Source organism: Elephas maximus, chromosome 7, assembly GCF_024166365.1.
Source record: "Elephas maximus indicus isolate mEleMax1 chromosome 7, mEleMax1 primary haplotype, whole genome shotgun sequence".
Taxonomy (NCBI): domain Eukaryota; kingdom Metazoa; phylum Chordata; class Mammalia; order Proboscidea; family Elephantidae; genus Elephas; species Elephas maximus.
Window position 1 is genome coordinate 48,325,632 of NC_064825.1, and position 17,761 is coordinate 48,343,392.

Genomic DNA, 17,761 nt, shown 5'->3' on the forward strand with positions numbered 1-17,761 from the left:
CTATATTCTCCATCTTTCTTTAGGCCTATTTACCAAGCTTTCTCAGTTCACCCTTAAGAGACCTAATCTATTAGTCACCCCTCACTCCCTGGATCTGTCTCTTATGCCTCTGGGAACTCTGTCTAGAACCTTCTGCTCCTAAGCTCTCCTTTTTTCTTCCCCAACCCTACCTCAGGTGTTCCCTATGCCCCTCAGCTTTTCTAAAATCTAGTTCTCACAGTCTTCTTACTACTCCCAAGCCGTTCCCCCAATTCCCCTCAACTTTTCTCTCAGTCATTCCGTATTTCCTCCAGCACTGCCTGGCACATTTACCTCCCACCTTTGTCACGGCTCTATTCCTTTCCTCAAACCTCTTTCATTCCTTCCTCTGGAGGTGCCTCCCACATCCCTTAATTATCCTCTCAGTTTCCCTAATCTTTGCCTCATTCCCTTTCCCTTGAACATCGCTATTCCTCTAATTTTTCCTTCAAGCCAGTCTCTGATGGTGTCCTCCAATTTCCATTGACCTGGCGACTCCTCTAGTCTCCCAGATCTGCCTTCTACTCCAACCAAACCTCTCCCAGGCCGCTGCCAGCGTTCTTCTATCCTTAGCCTCTCCTCCCGTGCTGCTCTAAACGCCCAGAAACGCCATTCTCCAATGGCCGGGGCCTGGCCTCTAGGGAGAAGGGGTATGGGTCACGTACCCCATTCGCATCTTGGCTCCGCTCTGACTGCCCCCGCTGCCGGGTAGGGGAGGGCGAGAGGGCAGGCGGCCAAGGTGCATGCTCTTCTCGAGGGCCGACATGAAAGCGAGGCCGCACGTACTCAAACAGCAGCCGAAGCTTCGTCCCACGTTAAGTGTGGGCCAACCGGTCACAGATGGCTCCCTAGCGACGCCCTGTCGCCTTTAGACAGCCCTCAGCCACCGGCAGCACCGCCTACCGCCCACCGGCTCCTCAGACTCCACCCCCTCTCTCAGCACCTCCACCGGAAGTGCGCCACAGCACTCCCACAAAGGAAGCTGGGTAACGGAGTCTGCGGACCGCTGAAACCCCAAGTGGAGAACTCGACAGCTCTCGCCGGAAAGACGAGCCCTCTGAAAGGCAATGCACCCTGGGCAATGGAGTCGTCTAAGGGCCTAGCCCTTCGCGCTTGCGCAGCGGGAGGTGACCGCTTCCGACCCCGCAGAGGTAGCATAGCAAAGCATCCTGGGTGTTGTAGTCTACTGGCGGGAAGGAGTCTTGGCGCCTTCCATTCTGACGGCTTCCCAGAAACTGTTAAGGAGAGAGTTGCTTTTTCCTTCCTCCCAGGCTGCCCAGCGGCGCCGGTTGCCGGGGAACGCTGGCGCCAGGAGAAGGGATGGCGGGAGGGTAAGACGTCGGTGCTGGGTCCGGAGCTAAGTTGGTGAAAAAGAGCTCGGGTTCGGCATGAAACAACGAAAAGGCCAGGGACCTGGGGGTGGCCGTGGCCGCAAAAAGAGAGGTAACCCGAGCAACCAAAGGCTGAAAAAAGCGTAACCGGGCGGGGTTTGGGCAAGGAGCAGGGTTTAAAAGAAAGATGGGACGAAGAAGGAAAATAACCAAGGAGTCAGAAGGTTAAAAGAGAGGACAGTTGGCCCTCCAAAGAATGAAAAGGAAATGGGGTGCGACGCAAAAAACGGGAACGAGTGGGCTGGTGAGGGCTAAAAAGGTACAAGTAGGACATCTCTAGGAGAGGGGAAGGAAAAATTCCAGGAGTGTTTTTAATAACAAAGTTAAACGTGTGGGGGGGGGGTAAAGACTTTGAAGGTCTTCAGGGGGCCACAGGAAACATAAGTTGGAGAGGGGACTAAGTCAGTGGGCAAGAACGTTTTATACATTATTGGATCCCCAAGGACTAGCGCAAAGCATTACTCAATAAATGTTAGTTGAATGAAAGAAGCAAGTGAGGCCTACCAGCGAGAGTTGGGAGAGTTGTGCAACAGAGAGGGAGAAAAGAGTGGGTAGTGACGAGCTGAAAAAATAAGGTCCCAATGTGTCGGATTGGACTTAACAGCAAAGGGGTAGTGACAAGGTGTGGTAGGATTGGAGTGGGAGTGAAGGCATGAGGATCTTCTGAAGGATGTGAGGTGGCTAGGAAGGGGAACATTAGAGGGCAGGCTGCAGAGATGCAAGAGGACCTCATTAGGTTAGGACACTGATGGAGAAACAAGGTGTCCAAAAGGGTAGGAGTGTGTTAGCTGTAGTGAGAACAGTCATGCTAGGAACCCAGGGCAGATCAGAAAACTGGAAGTTGGATCTCTCTAGGGCTGCCTTCAAGAAAAAAAGAAAATTAGGTGGCCATGACTTTTTTATATTATGGGCACTTTAAGAGACCCTGGGTGGTGCAAGTGGTTACATGTTCAACTATTAGCTGAAAGGTTGGTGGTTCCAGCTCACCCAGAGGCACCTCAGCAGACAGGCCTTGCCATCTGCTTCCAAAAGGTCACAGCCTTAAAAAACCCTATGAATCAGTTCTACTCTGCACACATGGGGTCACAATGAGCCAGATGGCAACTAACAACAGCAACAGTGAAGAAAGGGTATTAGGAATACTGATAGTACATTAAGGCCATTGGGTTGAAGGCTGAAGCTACTGTATGGGAAAGAATCTTATCCAAGCTGTAAGGCAGTTGTGAGGCAGTGCTTTTCCTGCCAGATATGGTAGGAGAATCTGATACAGAGACATGGAGGTTTTCAATGCCAGTGCTCCCTTTGGCAAATCAGTCAAGCACATTTGATTGATAAAAGACAAACCAAAGTAGAAATGACAACCGTAGTATAGAAAATAACGTCCTTCTTGCTATAACAGATGCATATGCAGTGAGGCACATGTACAAACCTGTGTATAATTTTTATATTGAAACTAATTATCCGTAAAGATTTCATTGTTGTTGTTAGGTGTGGTCAACTTGATTCCCATTCATAGTGACCCTATAGGACAGAGTAGAACAACTCCATAGAGTTTCCAAGGAGCGGTTGGTAGATGTGAACTGCTGACCTTTTGGTTAGCAACCGAGCTCTTAACCACTATGCCACCAGGCTCCATAAAGATTATGGTGGGAGTTTTTCCATTATGAAGGGCAGTAAAGGGTATTTGCTTCAGAAACCTAAAGAATTATTTTTGTAGATTCCTGATCTGTTAGATTCTGGTTCAAGTGTATTTTCTTATGAGGCATGACCACTCTTCAAGAGAAAAGTCAGAGGAAAACTCAAAGTCACATGGTGAAATGATGCTGTGAATGGAAGACAAGGCCGTTAAAGCAAAGCTTCATAGAAAGTCATGATAATTGCCCCATGTTGATGTATTATCTTTCTGAAAGCCAATAAATATTGTGAATCCAACAATGTTCTAAAAAGTAGCGGCAGAATGTAAAGATGATAGTCTCTGTCTTCATTGACTTTATGATTTTGGTAGGAGAGACAAGACACAGTTTAAGATGGTCTTTATTGAAATATTGGATTGTGTGGCACACACTAAATTGTTTGGGAGTTCAGTGAAGGGAGTTGTTGCTGTTTTATGTTTAGTTGATAGTTTTTTAAAATAAGTGAATTGGGTAAAGATAACATATCTTAAAAATCATGGATGTTGCCTTAAAACATCAGTATTTGGCAGCAAAAATTCAGCTATTTCTGAGATTTTAAAAAACTGTATCATTGTATTTGTATTTTTTAAATTAATTAATTTCAATTAAAGAGAAGTTTATATTAGTATGTCTTAAGTTGGTATGTTCTTTACTTAGAATAACCTGACTCAGAGCCTAAATACTAATGGGCTATCAGGATGGCTGGAGTCTCTGGTTGGCTCAAATGGTTATAAACACTAAACTACTAACTAAAGATTAGCGGTTAAAACCAACCCGGAGGCACCTCGGAAGTGTAAGGCCTGGCTTCCGAGAGGTCCCAGCCTTGAAGACCCTGTGGAGCAGTTCTGCAGTGCAAACGTGGTCACCATGAGTTGGAATCAATGTGATGGCAACTAACAACAACAATCAAAACCAAAACCAAACCCACAGCCATCGAGTCAATTCCAACTCATAGCAACCCTATAGGACAGGGTAGAACTGCCCCATAGAGTTTCCAAGGAGCACCTGGCAGATTCAAACTGCCGACCTCTTGGTTAGCAGCTATAGTACTTAACCACTACACCACCAGGGTTTCCCAACAACAATCAGGGTGGTGTAAACGACCAGATAGGTTATTCCACAGCCTGGTTAGCTAGTTACTTATCATGTATTGAAGTAGGTAGAAAAAACCTTCTCTCTGTAGAGACTAAAGTGTTTTTTGTTTGTTTTTCATTCATGATTTTTATATTTAGTCTAAATTTTGACTCAGGGTTCTTGGATTATTCCACAGCTTTGAGTGATATTTCTCCATCTACAAGCCTTCCACCTCTGGTTGAAGGCCAATTGCGCTGCTTTCTGAAACTTACTATTAATAAAGTCATATGGAAGATTGCAAAGCCTCCCACTTGTGTACTTGTCCGAGTGAGATGGTGGGGAGAAACATCAGACGGAACCTTCTTTTGTCCTAGAGATGCTTTGCAGACTGAGCCAAAAGCTGTGAGAACAACCACACGTTATGCTGTTCGCTGTGGTCCAAAGCAGTTTACCTCTTATCTAACAGGTATGTTTTTGTCTTATTTAACCTGCAGGTCTAGTAAGCATGTGGTTATGTTGTTAGCAATAAGTGTTATTGTGTTCCTAGTATGTGGTGGGCATTGCTACTTGTTGAAGAGTCAAAGAGGCTTTATAATAACCATTTTATTGAGTATACACCATGTGCTAACGGTTTATATGTATTATTTCTAATCTTTAGAATAACTCTGCAAGATAAGTAGTTCCTCTGTTTTGTAGACAGTGAAACTGAGATTCAGAAAGATGAAATGAATACTCTCTAAGTCACATGGTTGATAGATGGCAGAACTAGGACTTGAGACACCAAAAATCATGCTCTTTTCACTATACCATGCTTCTTCAGTTAATAAGTGTAATGTCTCTGCTTTTGGCTTACATTATGCCTGAGGAAAGAGACTGCAGATGTAAAATTTACTGATAATACAAGATGATACATTCTAAGTGCCAGCTGAGTAGTTTAGTGAGTTAGCAATACATGTTTTCAGAGAAGAGAAGGATCCCTCTGTAAGGATCCAGGAAGCCAAGATTTTTTCATTTCTGTGTGAAGAAAGTATTCCAAGGGTATTGTGCTAATTCTTTATCCAGGTCAGGTGTTCACATAAACACATTTTGAGTAGTGGGCTTATTTATCAAATCATACTGGTTCGAGTCAGTAAAAATTAAGCACGTGTCATGTAAACATTGGTGGGCCAGGAATAATGGAGAGTCAAAGGTGAATTAAAAACTAACCTGTCCTTAAGTAGCTTACATCCTGTCAAGAAAAAATTTTTTAAAAATCAAATTAAAATATAAAGAACAGCACAACAGTAAATGCTGTAATTTAGTCATTCAACAAATGCATATTGAATACTTACTATGTGCTAGTCAATGTGGTTGGCACTGTGGGGGTTTCAAAAATGAGTCAGAAAAAATGAGAAGTATCTAATTCTAACCAAGTTCACAGAGAAGTTTAGTTAATAATGGGTAGAAAGTGGTGCTATTAAAACAGTATAGATAACATGCTATGAGAATTTTGCTTACTGTAAGAGTGAAACAAGCTATTGTGAATGTAGAGGAGTGAGCTATCCGTTCCCAAAATTATGGTTATAAGGCTTCATGGGAAAGATGCCATTTAATTTAGGCCTCAGAAAAAGAGCAGAGCATTCTATGCTGAGCAGAGACCTGGAGATATGGAAGTATGAAGGGTGCTCTAGGGCAATGAGTAGCTTAATGACTGAAGTGCAGTGTCTGTGGAGGGAGATGAGGCAAGATTAAATTGGAAAGGAAACTTGCAACCATATTTGGGAGGACTCCTGTTGTCAAGCTAAGGATTTTGGACTTTATTCTATACCCAGCAAAGAGTCACTATGTTTTATTTTAAAAATTACCTATTCAGACCTGCATTTTAGGAAGGTTCATGTGACTTTCAGGTGGATTGGAGGGAAGAGACTGAAGGCAAGAAGACTATTTAGGTTATCGCACTAATCCAAGTAAGATATAATAAGGGCCTGAACTAAGCAATGGATAAGATAAGGCAATTCTAGAGACAAGATGGAGGAAAAATGGCAGGGCAATAAAATAAATACTCTCTCCACCTCTTCTTCTTTGGTTTGCTATCAGTTTATTATTTTTGCAACATTTTCCCCCCAGGTTTTTAATTATTAACTGATAGCTGTAGTGAATATTTCGCTTCATTTTTATGCCAACCATTTGACTTCATCAGATCTTCTAAAGAAGGTTCGTGGACTTGGGTCTCTATTGTTTAATTAGCCATATTCCGTTGCCCAGATTTAACCAACAGTGGTGAATAAGGGAATATTAAGTTTACATTGTCATACTGTAAGCCTAAAACTTAAATCCTTGGGTGGTATTTTTATACAATTTTAAAAATGAAGAGTAGCAATTCTTCAATAAGAGAAGGTACCTATTAAAATGGTAATCAACAAGTCAGACATTTATTTGAGATTCCTTTGGTATAATAAATAATGCATCGAACTTGATGTCTGAACTTTTCCATCACTTTTACCAGCTGTGAGACTTTGGGAAAGTCCGTTTGCATTTCTGACCCTCTTTCCTCATCTAAAATGGGATCCAACAACTACCCTTTCACCTTCTAGGTTTTTTCACAAAGGAGCAACCTGGTTAAATTGGCATACATATGCTTTGAAGTCAGACTGTTGAGTTTGAATTCTGGCTCCAGGATTGGATGGCAGTGTGATGCTGGGAGGTTCCTTAAGGTCTTAGAGTCTCAGTTTTCTATTTGTTATTTAGGGATCATAACACTTACCTGGCAGGGATTTTTGCAAAGATTAAATGAAAAAATGTAAAGTGATTGCTCTAGTACCTGGCACCTTATAGGTACAAGTCTTATAAAAATGTAAAGTCTTGGGCACTGGAGGATACAGCGATTTAAGATATAATCTCTATCCAAAAAGAACTTCCAGATTATTTGAAAAAACAAAACTAACATTCATGAAACAGTAATGAGCAATGTCAGTTAGTATATAATTAAATCTCCAATTGTTGGGTATATACAGTAAGTTCCATATGAATGTTCTAGGAGATTAATAAAGGCTAAAGTGATCATAAATAACTAGGAAACCCGGATCCTGTTTCTTCTGTGTACTTGCTGCTTGACCTTGAGCAAGCCACTTCGTTCTCTTGGGCTTTAATTTTCCCATTAGTAAATTGAAACTGAACACCAAGTGTGCCAGCACCCAAATTTCATGATTATAGTTAGGAAAAAAGCCATGAAGAAGGTAGGATTTGGATAGGAGACATATGAGGTGAATCTCATAATTGATGGCCCAGCTGCAGACATGAGCACAAAATATTTTTTAGAAAATGATGAGATGTGATCAAACATCAGTTCACAAGGATATGTGCTCTAACTGAAAACTTGGGAGAAAGCATGTTAGGCATTTGTTTTATTATTTAAATTATGTATACTCTTGCGTGTGCATATTTCATTTAAAAGAAAAGAAAATTCGAAAGGTAAATCAACGAACATGTTGTCACACATGAGCATGAAACATGAATAAGTCCAGGATGGAAAGAAGAGGGCGCTAGAACAAGGACTATGAGTCCCTCAGGAAACAATGACGTGTAGGAACAAGGGAAAATGAGTAGCATTTTACAGGTTACAGAATACTTTCAAGCCCCTCATCTAATTTGGTGTTTAAAATAATGCTGTGGAGTAAATGGAATAGTTATACTGTATTCATTTCTTTATATCTATCTCATCTTACTCTGAACAGAAGTTAAGACAATTGCAAAAATAGGTTAAATACAGTAAGACTTTTTTTTAGTGAGAAAGTCTTTAAAATTTTAGAACCTTTTGTTTAAGGGAAAATACACTGGGAGGAATAAGATGAAGCCTCTGTGAAGTACAAGAATGCATGCTTTAAGGCCCTGTTTATGTGCAGGAGATATTGTCTCCATTTTCTAGGTGATGCATTTGAGGCCCAAAGAGTTAAAAGCAACTTACCAAAGTCCAGCCCTAATTTCAGGGATTCTCTGATTCTAAGATCATAGTGTTTCTACTATGCCACGCAGCCTCCGGAAATAAGAAAGATTGTAAGATTATGAACTTGGCCTTCTTACATCTTTCCCCCCTCATTCCTATCCCGTTGTAGCAAATAGCAGTGGTCATGAACATGTTTGGAACATGGGAAGGTTAGAGTAGAAACTGAGAAAATTTTACTTCACTGGGCCTCACCACTTGTTTTTTGCCTTTTTTTTTTTTTCTCCATTAAATAGGATTCGCTTAGAAATCTGAAAGAAATGGGAGTGGGTGGAGTGCTAGACAATAGGGATTCGAATTCCCCAGCAAAAAATGAAGGCTAGAGGTCAGAAGCCAGTTAGGTATCAAACTTTTTCTGCCTAGGAGCAGCATTGTGTAATAGACTTTATAGTCAGATAGAACTGAGTTTTAACCCACTTCTGTCACTTTAAAGATGGGTGAATTTAGGAATGTTACATGACCTCTCTCACCTTCAGTTTTATCCAAAATGGGGATAGTAACACCTGTATCATAAGTTAAAAAAAATTAATGAGACGTGGAAAGCCTGACTGTTAGTAAAGTAGCCACAAATGTTGGTGATTTTCCTTATTCTACATCATTTTATAGTCTACAAAGCACTTTTACATCTATTAGTACGTGTGATTTTCTGATGACAGTGAATAGGTAAAACGGGCTGTGATATGTTAAGTAATTTGCCTTAAGTAATATAACAAGCAAGTATGTGTGAGGAGTTTGTGCTATGTGGTTTACTCGCAGTACCCATATTCCTCACGCAGCAATCCTGTGGGCATTATGATATCTACTTTACAGGCAGTGTGACTTACACAGAAGTAGCTTGTGAATATTGGTGCCAGGACACAATCACAGCTCTTCTAATTGCAAGTTCTATGCTCTTTTCACTATAGTATTAAACAAATGGTTTGTAAAATGAACTACTTTTTCAACTTTGGTAAGAAAACATTCAGAAGTCATACTGTCCTGAAATGATCTTTGATTCTGTATGCATGTATTATATTTTTCCTGCTGTGAATTATGGCCATAAAGGCATTAGATCTTAATGATTAATTAAAGAATACATTAAGAAGCTTATTTCCGCTCCTAGTTCCAAGTCCCATGGCAACTAGGGGAATCTGATCTCAGGGCCCCAGATACAACCCAGGAGTAAGCAATTAGATACCCCTGGGAGGCAGAGCCCAAACCTTGCAGCTGTGCAAAAGTCCCTCTCTCCAAAACTAGAAGTGGTGAGAATGATAGAACTGAAATTTGTGGCCTTTATAGTTAAAAACCAAAGCCTAAGTTCTAGGCAAATAAATTTAACAATACTCTTTTAAATGTATTTTCCTTACTTGGTATGATAAATATTTTTATTCAATGTAATTTTGTTTTTCCTCCATGTGAGGTATTTGTCCTTGTTCTCTAAAACTTTACTGTTCTTTTGACCTTGGGTTCACCCTCCACTCCTGAAATGGTATGGTAAGTGCCTAGTTTATTTGAAAATAAAATAAAAAATTCTTTAAGTAAAAGTTTTCTAATGGGTGCTCCTCTGAGTTTGAAAAAAAAGAAAAATATCTGAGTAAATTGTACTTGTTTCTGGATAGATATGGCTGTGCTGGTGCTGGACGTAATCACCAGACTTGATCATCTTCCAGTTGGTAGAGTTCAGATCAGCGGACTAGCCCAGCTTTCTCCAACACATCAAATCAATGGATTTTTTACTATTGTCTCACCAACATCTAGGAAACTTGGAGAACTTGAGGTAAAAATATTTTAATTCTTTGCTCCATAAAATAAAACTTTTTGGTCAGAAATAGTTGAGTATGTTTATAGGATGGATGTGTATGTGACTCCTGTATATCATACTAATTCCCACCTAATGCCTTTGTTCACGTATTCAGAAATTATAACCTATCTTTGTTCCCCACTTATCCAAATTCTCTCAAGTTCTAGTCCTTCTCAGCTCCTACTGCACTTATTCTTTTCTGTACTCTTATTAAATTTGCAGTACCATTAATTACATAATCATTGTTCTAATTATAATCCTACATATCCTCCAAAATTGTATATTAGTTGTCTCCCTTTAATTAGTCTATAGATTCCCTGGGAGGTAGGACAATGATATCTCCTTTCTTTGCTTTCCCCAGAGCTCCTAACCAGGGCTTCAAAGGGGTTCCTTCCAGTTCAGTCTCCTGATGAAAATTTGCCATTCCACCCCAGATATATTGAATTAGAATCTACATTTTAAACAAGATTCCCAGGTGATTCTTACGTGTAAATAAGAATGTACTTATAAGAATCCCCTGGGGATCTTGTTGAACTGTAGATTGATTCAGTATATCTTGGGTGGACAGGCAGATTCTCAGCAGGGGGTCAAACCAAATGAACCGTCGAAGCCCTGCTGTTAACATAATGCTAATCAATAAATGCATGTTTGACTTATATAAGTGATATCTTTGATATGTTCATTCATTGATTCACCTTACAATTTTTTATACATTGTTGTGTGCCTCTAATTTACGCTACAGCTGTAATAGAGATGGTCTTTATATTTAGTTTTCCAAAGTCATGTAGGAAGAAGTAGAAAAAGTAACACGTAGGACACAGCATAAGACATAGTCTGCTTTAGGTATGCACAGGATGCTGAGGGAGAACATAGAAGGGTCTCTTTCCTGAGAAGGGCTCTTCAGGGAGAGCCTCTTAGAGAATTCTTTATAGTCACATTCCTTAGAAGTTTGGAGGGGGGTTAATACCTTGTCAAATATATTCTGTAATTCATATAGAAAACAAACAGGTATTTAAGAAACTAGTCCAAAAATGATGAACAAAGAAATATAGAAAAGCAGGACAGATTGTTTCTTGCCGAATAAATTTCCCAAAGATATAATTATCAAAGAATGAGTAAATTGAGTTGTATACAGTTCCTTGTGAGTGCACTTGCAGATGAGTAATCAATTTATTTACATGGGTTGTAGTGTCAATTAAAATGGCCCTACATTTGATCTGCTATGAGTCAGAATTGACTTGACGGCAATGGGTTTAGTTTTTTTTGGTTATATTTGATCAGTCTCTACTGGTCATCTGAAGCAGAGATTTCTCCTTGGACAACATGAACCAGACTTCTTTTAACTCGAACTCAAAATATTTCTTTAAAACCACACCCAACACTAAGCTGCCTAATATCCATGCAAATCCAATGTCAACAATGTCTTCAAAAACCACAAACTACCCGCTGAAACTATTGCCCTGAAATAATCTTTAAACCTTAAAAAAAAAAATTCCCTGAAGTCTTCTCAAAACCAAGCAATAATTTGCTTAATTAGCAAAAAAAAAAAAGTCTGCCTTGAGCATTATACTCTTTTAAAAACTGTCTAAAACCCAAACCAAACCTGTTGCCCATGAGTTGATTTTGACTCATAACAACCCTATAGGACAGAGAAGAACTGCCCCATAGGCTTTCCAAGGAGTGGCTGGTAGATTTGAACTGCTGACATTTTGGTTAGCGTACGAGCTTTTTTTTTTTTTAATTTAGATGAAAGTTTACAGAGGAAATTAGTTTCTCATTAAACAATACACATACTATTTTGTGACATTGGTTGCCAGCCCCACAACACGTCAACACTCTCCCTGTAACAATTTTCCTTCATTCTCCTTTGCTCCAGAAGGGGTGGGACCAGTAGAGTATCTTAGATGGCCACTCTGACTTTTTAAGTCCCCAGACACTACTCACCAAAGTAGGATGTAGAACATTTTCTTTATCAATTATGTTATGCCAGTTGATCTAGATGGACCAAATTACCATGGTCCCCAGCCCTCAGCCCAGTAATTTGGTCCATCAGGGAGCAGCCAAGCTGTTAACCATTGTGCTACCAGGGCTTCAAGAACTATATGGGATCAAATTGATAACAGCAACTTGAAAAATTAGATGAGAACCTTAGGGGCCAGTGAATTTATGTTAATGAGGAAGGAACAACTTAGAAAAGGAGAGTGAGAATGGTTGTACAACTCTAAGAATGTAATCAGTGCCACTAAATGGTATGTGTGGAAACTATTGAATCAGTGTATGTTTTGCTGTGTATATACTCAACAACAGCAAAATAAAAAACTCACTGTTGTGGATTGAATTGTGTCCCCAAAAAATATGTGTCAACTTGGCTGGGCCGTGATTCCCAGTATTGTGTGATTGTCTACCATTTTGTCATCTGATGTGATTTTTCTATGTGTTGTAAATCCTATCTCTATGATGTTAATGAGGCAGGATTAGAGGCAGTTATGTTAATAAGGCAAAACTCAATCTACAAAATTAGGCTGTATCTTGAGTCAATCTCCTTTGAGATATAAAAGAAGCGAGCAGAGAGATGGGGGACCTCATGCCACCAAGAAAGAAGCACTGGGAGCGGACCCGAGATCTCTGAGCTGAGAAGCTCCTAGACCAGGGGAAGATTGATGACGAGGACCTTCTGCCAGAGCTGATAGAGAAAGAAAGCCTTCCCCTGGAGCTGGCACTCTTAATTTGGATTTCTAGCCTCCTAAACTGTGGGAGAACAAATTCCTCTTTGTTAAAGCCATCCACTTGTGGAATTCTGTTGTAGTAGCACTAAATAACTAAGACACCCACAAACTACCAAAACTCACGCAAGATGAATTAGATAAACAAACTTATAACTATTAAAGAAATTGTATTTATAGTTAAAAACCTTCCGAAAAAGAAATCTCTAGGCCCAACTGGTTTACTGGTGAATTCTGTCAAACATTTAAAGACAAACTAATACCAGTTCCACACAGAAGATACTTCTCAACTTATTTTTGTGAGGCATATAACACTTTGATACAAAACTAGACAAAGACAACAAAAGAAAACTACAGACCGAATATCCCTCATGAGCCTAGATGTAAAAATCCTCAGCAAAATATTAGCAAGTTGAATCCAGCAATATACACAAAGAACAATAGCACCAAAACTGTCATTGACTGAATTGTGTCCCACAAAATGTGTGTCAGTTTGACTGTGCCATGATTCCCAGTATTGTGTGATTGTCCACCATTTTGTGATGTGATGTGATTTTCCTGTGTGTGTTAAATCCTGTCTCTATGATGTTGATGAGATGGGATTATCAGCAGTTACGTTAATGAGGCAGGACTCAATTTACGAGATTGGATTATGTCTTAAGCCAATCTCTTCGGAGATATAAAAGAGAGAACCAAGAAACAAGAGCCAGGAGAAGAGGGTACCTTTTGGACCCAGGGTTCCTGCACTGAGAAGCTCCTTTACCAGGGGAAGATTGATGACAAGGACCTTTCTCCAGAGCTAAAAGAATGAGAAAGCCTTCTGCTGGAGCTGATGCCCTGAATTTGGACTTGTAGCCTACTAGATTGTAGAAAATAAACTTCTGTTTGTTCAGGCCATCGACTTGTATTTTTGTTACAACAGCACTAGATAACTAGGACAACAACCAAGTAGGATTTATCCCAGGAATGGAAATGTTTCAGTAATCGAAAATCAATCAGTGTGATGCAACATATTAACAGTGAATACTATTGAGCTAATAAAAACACATGAATTATTGATACATGCAACCACATGGATAAATCTCAAAGGTATTTTATAGAATGAAGGAAACTTATCTCAAAAGGTTACCCCTTCCCCAAGTCCCATAGCACCAACTATACATCTTTATGTCAGAACTTATCGCTTTATATTAAAATCACCTCTTTATAAGTTTCTCTGCAAAGTACTGTGACCATCTGGGTCAGGTTACATGTTTTTTTAATTGCTTTGCTACAGGCAGCTAGTGCAGAGTGTAGCTTGCAGAGATGACATCAGTAAATATTTGTTTCATTGAACAGAGGACTTAGGCCAGCACCTGTGTTTTGATTGGAAGATGGATGAGGCAGGTGTGTGGACTTTTTCCAACCCTTTCTTCAAGGGCCAGTGGTAGTTTAGGCCTTTCAGTTGTTTTGTTAATTGTTCATATCTGCTTAGGAAAAAGTAGAACTCAGTGATCAGTCAGCAGGTCACTGTTAACACCAGGGATGCAGCCTTTAAAACAAGTGCCTCCTTTGTTTCTAGAATACCAGTGGTTGTCTTTTGGCAAGTGATGTAAGGGAACACTTTCTGACATTTACATTTGGGCAGCCAAGATTTTATGTGATGCTATTACAGTGATCACTGCACACAGTATCCCGCTGCATTCCTTTCATTTGTCTTTATAGAAAAATCTTGATGATTAATAGATTTAAAAGACTTTATATTACCTGGTTCATGAACAGAATTCTAATCAAGAGCCAAATGAATTTTATCGAGTCTATGCCTTGGCAGTTTCTCTGCATAAATTATTCTATTGACCTTCCCAGAGACATCTTACAATATCTAATTGCAATCTTTCATTTTTGTGTTAGGCCATTCATCATTATTTGCATCTTGACTGCTTAAACAATTCCTTCTGTTATAGAAACTAAAGTTTGAACACTAGTGTTCTTTTCTTTTGGAGCATATTAACCAGTGTCTTCTCCAAGATTTTGTTTTAGGCTCTTTATTTTTTATCCCTCCATTATGCTTTTCTCCTATGTCAGAGGACTAGAGAGTTTTTAAATAGAAAACCTGAACTCAGGAATGACATGATGAAAAAAACTTTAAGTGATTACTTTTTCTTCTTAGTGTTCCTCCCTTCTTCCCTTCTCTCCTCTCTGAGGCCCCAGCTTAGAACTAGAGCTTTATTTTTCCCAGGCACATAACAATAAGAATGCAGAAAGTGCTATTTCAGTCTTTCTATGCATTTTTTTATGCATAAGTTAACTACTGTGTGCATATCAAGTACTATGCTAATTAGTCCACAGGAAAATTATTTCAGACAGGCCATGCCTTCAAGGAATTTATAGTCTAATTGGGATGATAAACAAACTAAAAGTTACAAATACCTTCTCTAGACCTCTCCTTTTTTCCTTTCTTTCTTTCCTTCTTTCTTTTCTTTCTTTCTTATTAATCTTCCACTTAGGATAATATGGAAACCCTGGTATAGCTTAGTGCTTAAGTGCTACAGCTGCTAAGGAAAGAAGGAGTCAGCAGTTCAAATCCACCAGGCAGAGGCAAGGCCAAGATGGCAGAATAGTCAGACCCTTCCGGTGAACCCTCTTACAACAAAGACCCAGAAAAACAAGTGAAATGATTACATTTATGACAAGCTAGAAGGCCTGAACATCAAAGGCAAAGATACAAAACGGATTGAGCGGCAGGGGGACGGAGAGACTGTTCAGAAGCAGAGAGGAGTTACCGGACCTGAATCACCAGGATCCCTCAGGCAGCATTACCAGGTACAGCAGCAGTGGGCTGGTGGTAGCGTTTGCTGCAGTTTCCTCAGGGAGAAACACCACTTGCACAGCCTACTCATAGCTCCGGAACCAGAGAAGAATGACGCTTTTGGCAAAAGCTAAGTACTTGCATACATTTTACTGCACCCCCAGCCCTGAAGCCAGCTTCAGTGGCTGCCGATTTCTCTGGGCCCGAGATAGGTCTCGTTGCGTGCCCTGAGCCATTGCCCCAGCCTTGGAAAAGAAATAAATTCACAATTGGGGAAAAGATAGTCTGCCTGCTCCACTAACCTGGGGAGCTCAGGACAGAAGTGGCTCCTGTCTAGGCATAAATGGTCCGTGGACTTTGAATACCTTTCCCCTCTGCGTGGACCTGTGTGGGCCTATTTCAAGAGAATAGGCCCTTCTTGGCAGACTGTAACTGTTTCAGCTGTGTGGTGGAGAGATGGGTGTTTGATGTTTGGCACCGCTTTGCCTGTTAACAGGGTCCTCACCTTCCCACATCAGGGGACTATGGACAGGTGGTTCCACTCAGGTCACCCACCCCCCGCGACAGGAGTACAAGGATAACTGGTACCTCCCAGTCCTTACAGCGAAAAGCACTGGGTGCCCGGGGTCCATCTGCAGAACTCACCCACCTGTGCGCTGTAGGGAATAGGGACATGCTTCCCTCACAGACACTTGGGGGACGGTTGTCAGCCCCCCGCATTGTTGAGAGCATGAACCCCTGCTGCAACCAGATATCAGTACCTATACCAATCCTCCCTGCCACTCTAAGACTGTAGGACAGAGCCTGTACCACACACTTGATGACCAACTACCTGGACACCTGAGCTGAAGCCCTATAAGAAAAGCGAATGGACTTCTAGGCTTATATACCTGTTAACAGCTCAAGCTGTCTGATAACAGGGCGTTAAAGCTTCAAAGGCGAAAATAATCAAGCTAGCTCACTCGAGCAACCTATTTAGACATATCAAAATGAAACAAAGCAAGAAGCTAGGATATAGTAAGCAATCATAAAATAAACTAGTAACTTATAGATGGCATGGAGACAACAGTCAATATCAAATCACATAAAGAGCAGACCATGATCACTTCAACAAGCTCTCAAAACAGGAAATAGAGGGATCTTCTGGATGAAGGTGCCTTCCTGGAATTACTGGGTGCAGAATTTGAAAGATTAAAGAACTCAAGACATCAGGAAGGAGATCAGGCAATACTCAGAACAAGCCAAGGAACACAGAGATAAAGCAGTTGAAGAAATTAAAAAGATTATTCAAGAACATAATGAAAACTTTAATAAGCTGCAAGAATCCATAGAGAGACACCAATCAGAAATTCAGAAGATTAAAAATAAAATTACAGAATTAGACGACTCAGTAGAAAGTCAGAGGAGTAGAATTGAGCAAGTGGAAGGCAGAATTGGTGAGCTTGAAGACAAGGCATTGGCACCAATATAATTGAAGAAAAATCAGATAAATTAAAAAAAATTAAGAAACCTTAAGAATCGCATGGAACTCTATCAAGAGAAATAACCTATGATTCATTGGAATACCAGAACAGGGAGGGATAACAGAAGACACAGAGAGAACTGTTGCAGGTTTGTTGGCAGAAGCTTCCCTGATAACCATGAAAAATCAGAAGATACCTATCCAAGATGGTCATCAAACTTCTCATAAGGTAGATTTTAAAAGAAAGTCACCAAGATGTATTATAATCAAACTTGCCAAAACCAAAGGTAAAAAGAGAATTTTAAAAGCAGCTAGGGATAAAGGAAAAGTTACCTACAAAGGATAGTCAGTAAGAATAAGCTCAGACTACTTGGCAGAAACTACTCGTGCAGCCAAGAAGGCAATGGGGTGATTTATATAAAGCACTGAAGGAAAAAAAAATGCCAGCCAAGAATCATATATCTAGCAAAACTGTCTCAAATATGAAGGTGAGATTAGGACATTTCCAGATAAACAGAAGTTTAGGGAATTTGTGAAAACCAAACCAAAACTGCAAAAAATACTAAAGGGAGTTCTTTGGTTAGAAAATCAATAATATCAGGTGTCAAGCCAAGATTAGAACACTGGACAGAGCAATCAGATGTCAACCCAGACAGGGAAATCACAAAAATAAATCAAGATAAAAAAACGCTCAAACAGGGAAACAGCGATCTTATTAAGACAACATTAAAACAATGAAGAGGGACTAAGAAATGTAGTCATAGATCTTTCATATGGAGAGGAAGACAAGGCGATATAAAGAATTAAAAGCTAGGTTTAAACTTAGAAAAATAGGGGTAAATATTAAGGTAACCACAAAGGAGACTAACAATC

At 40.1% G+C, this 17,761-nt stretch overlaps 2 protein-coding genes across 7 annotated transcripts in view; one reads left to right on the forward strand and one right to left on the reverse strand.

Annotated features, from left to right (window-relative positions):
• The window catches only part of PPME1 (protein phosphatase methylesterase 1), a 68,314-nt gene extending 67,293 nt beyond the window's left edge, over positions 1-1,021 (reverse strand). The window contains exon 1 of the mRNA XM_049889838.1: positions 684-1,021. Coding sequence (XP_049745795.1) covers positions 684-784 — 101 coding nt within the window. The 5' untranslated portion in view covers positions 785-1,021. The remainder of the gene's footprint in view (positions 1-683) is intronic.
• Positions 1,022-1,213: 192 nt separating this feature from the next.
• Positions 1,214-17,761, forward strand: part of C2CD3 (C2 domain containing 3 centriole elongation regulator) — a 187,131-nt gene continuing 170,583 nt past the window's right edge. For 5 of the 6 annotated variants that reach the window (XM_049889842.1, XM_049889843.1, XM_049889840.1 and 2 more), the window contains exons 1-3: positions 1,214-1,461; positions 4,353-4,622; positions 9,734-9,891. In XM_049889842.1, coding sequence (XP_049745799.1) covers positions 1,407-1,461; positions 4,353-4,622; positions 9,734-9,891 — 483 coding nt within the window. In that variant the 5' untranslated portion in view covers positions 1,214-1,406. The remainder of the gene's footprint in view (positions 1,462-4,352; positions 4,623-9,733; positions 9,892-17,761) is intronic. The other variant, XM_049889845.1, reaches the window with a different exon arrangement.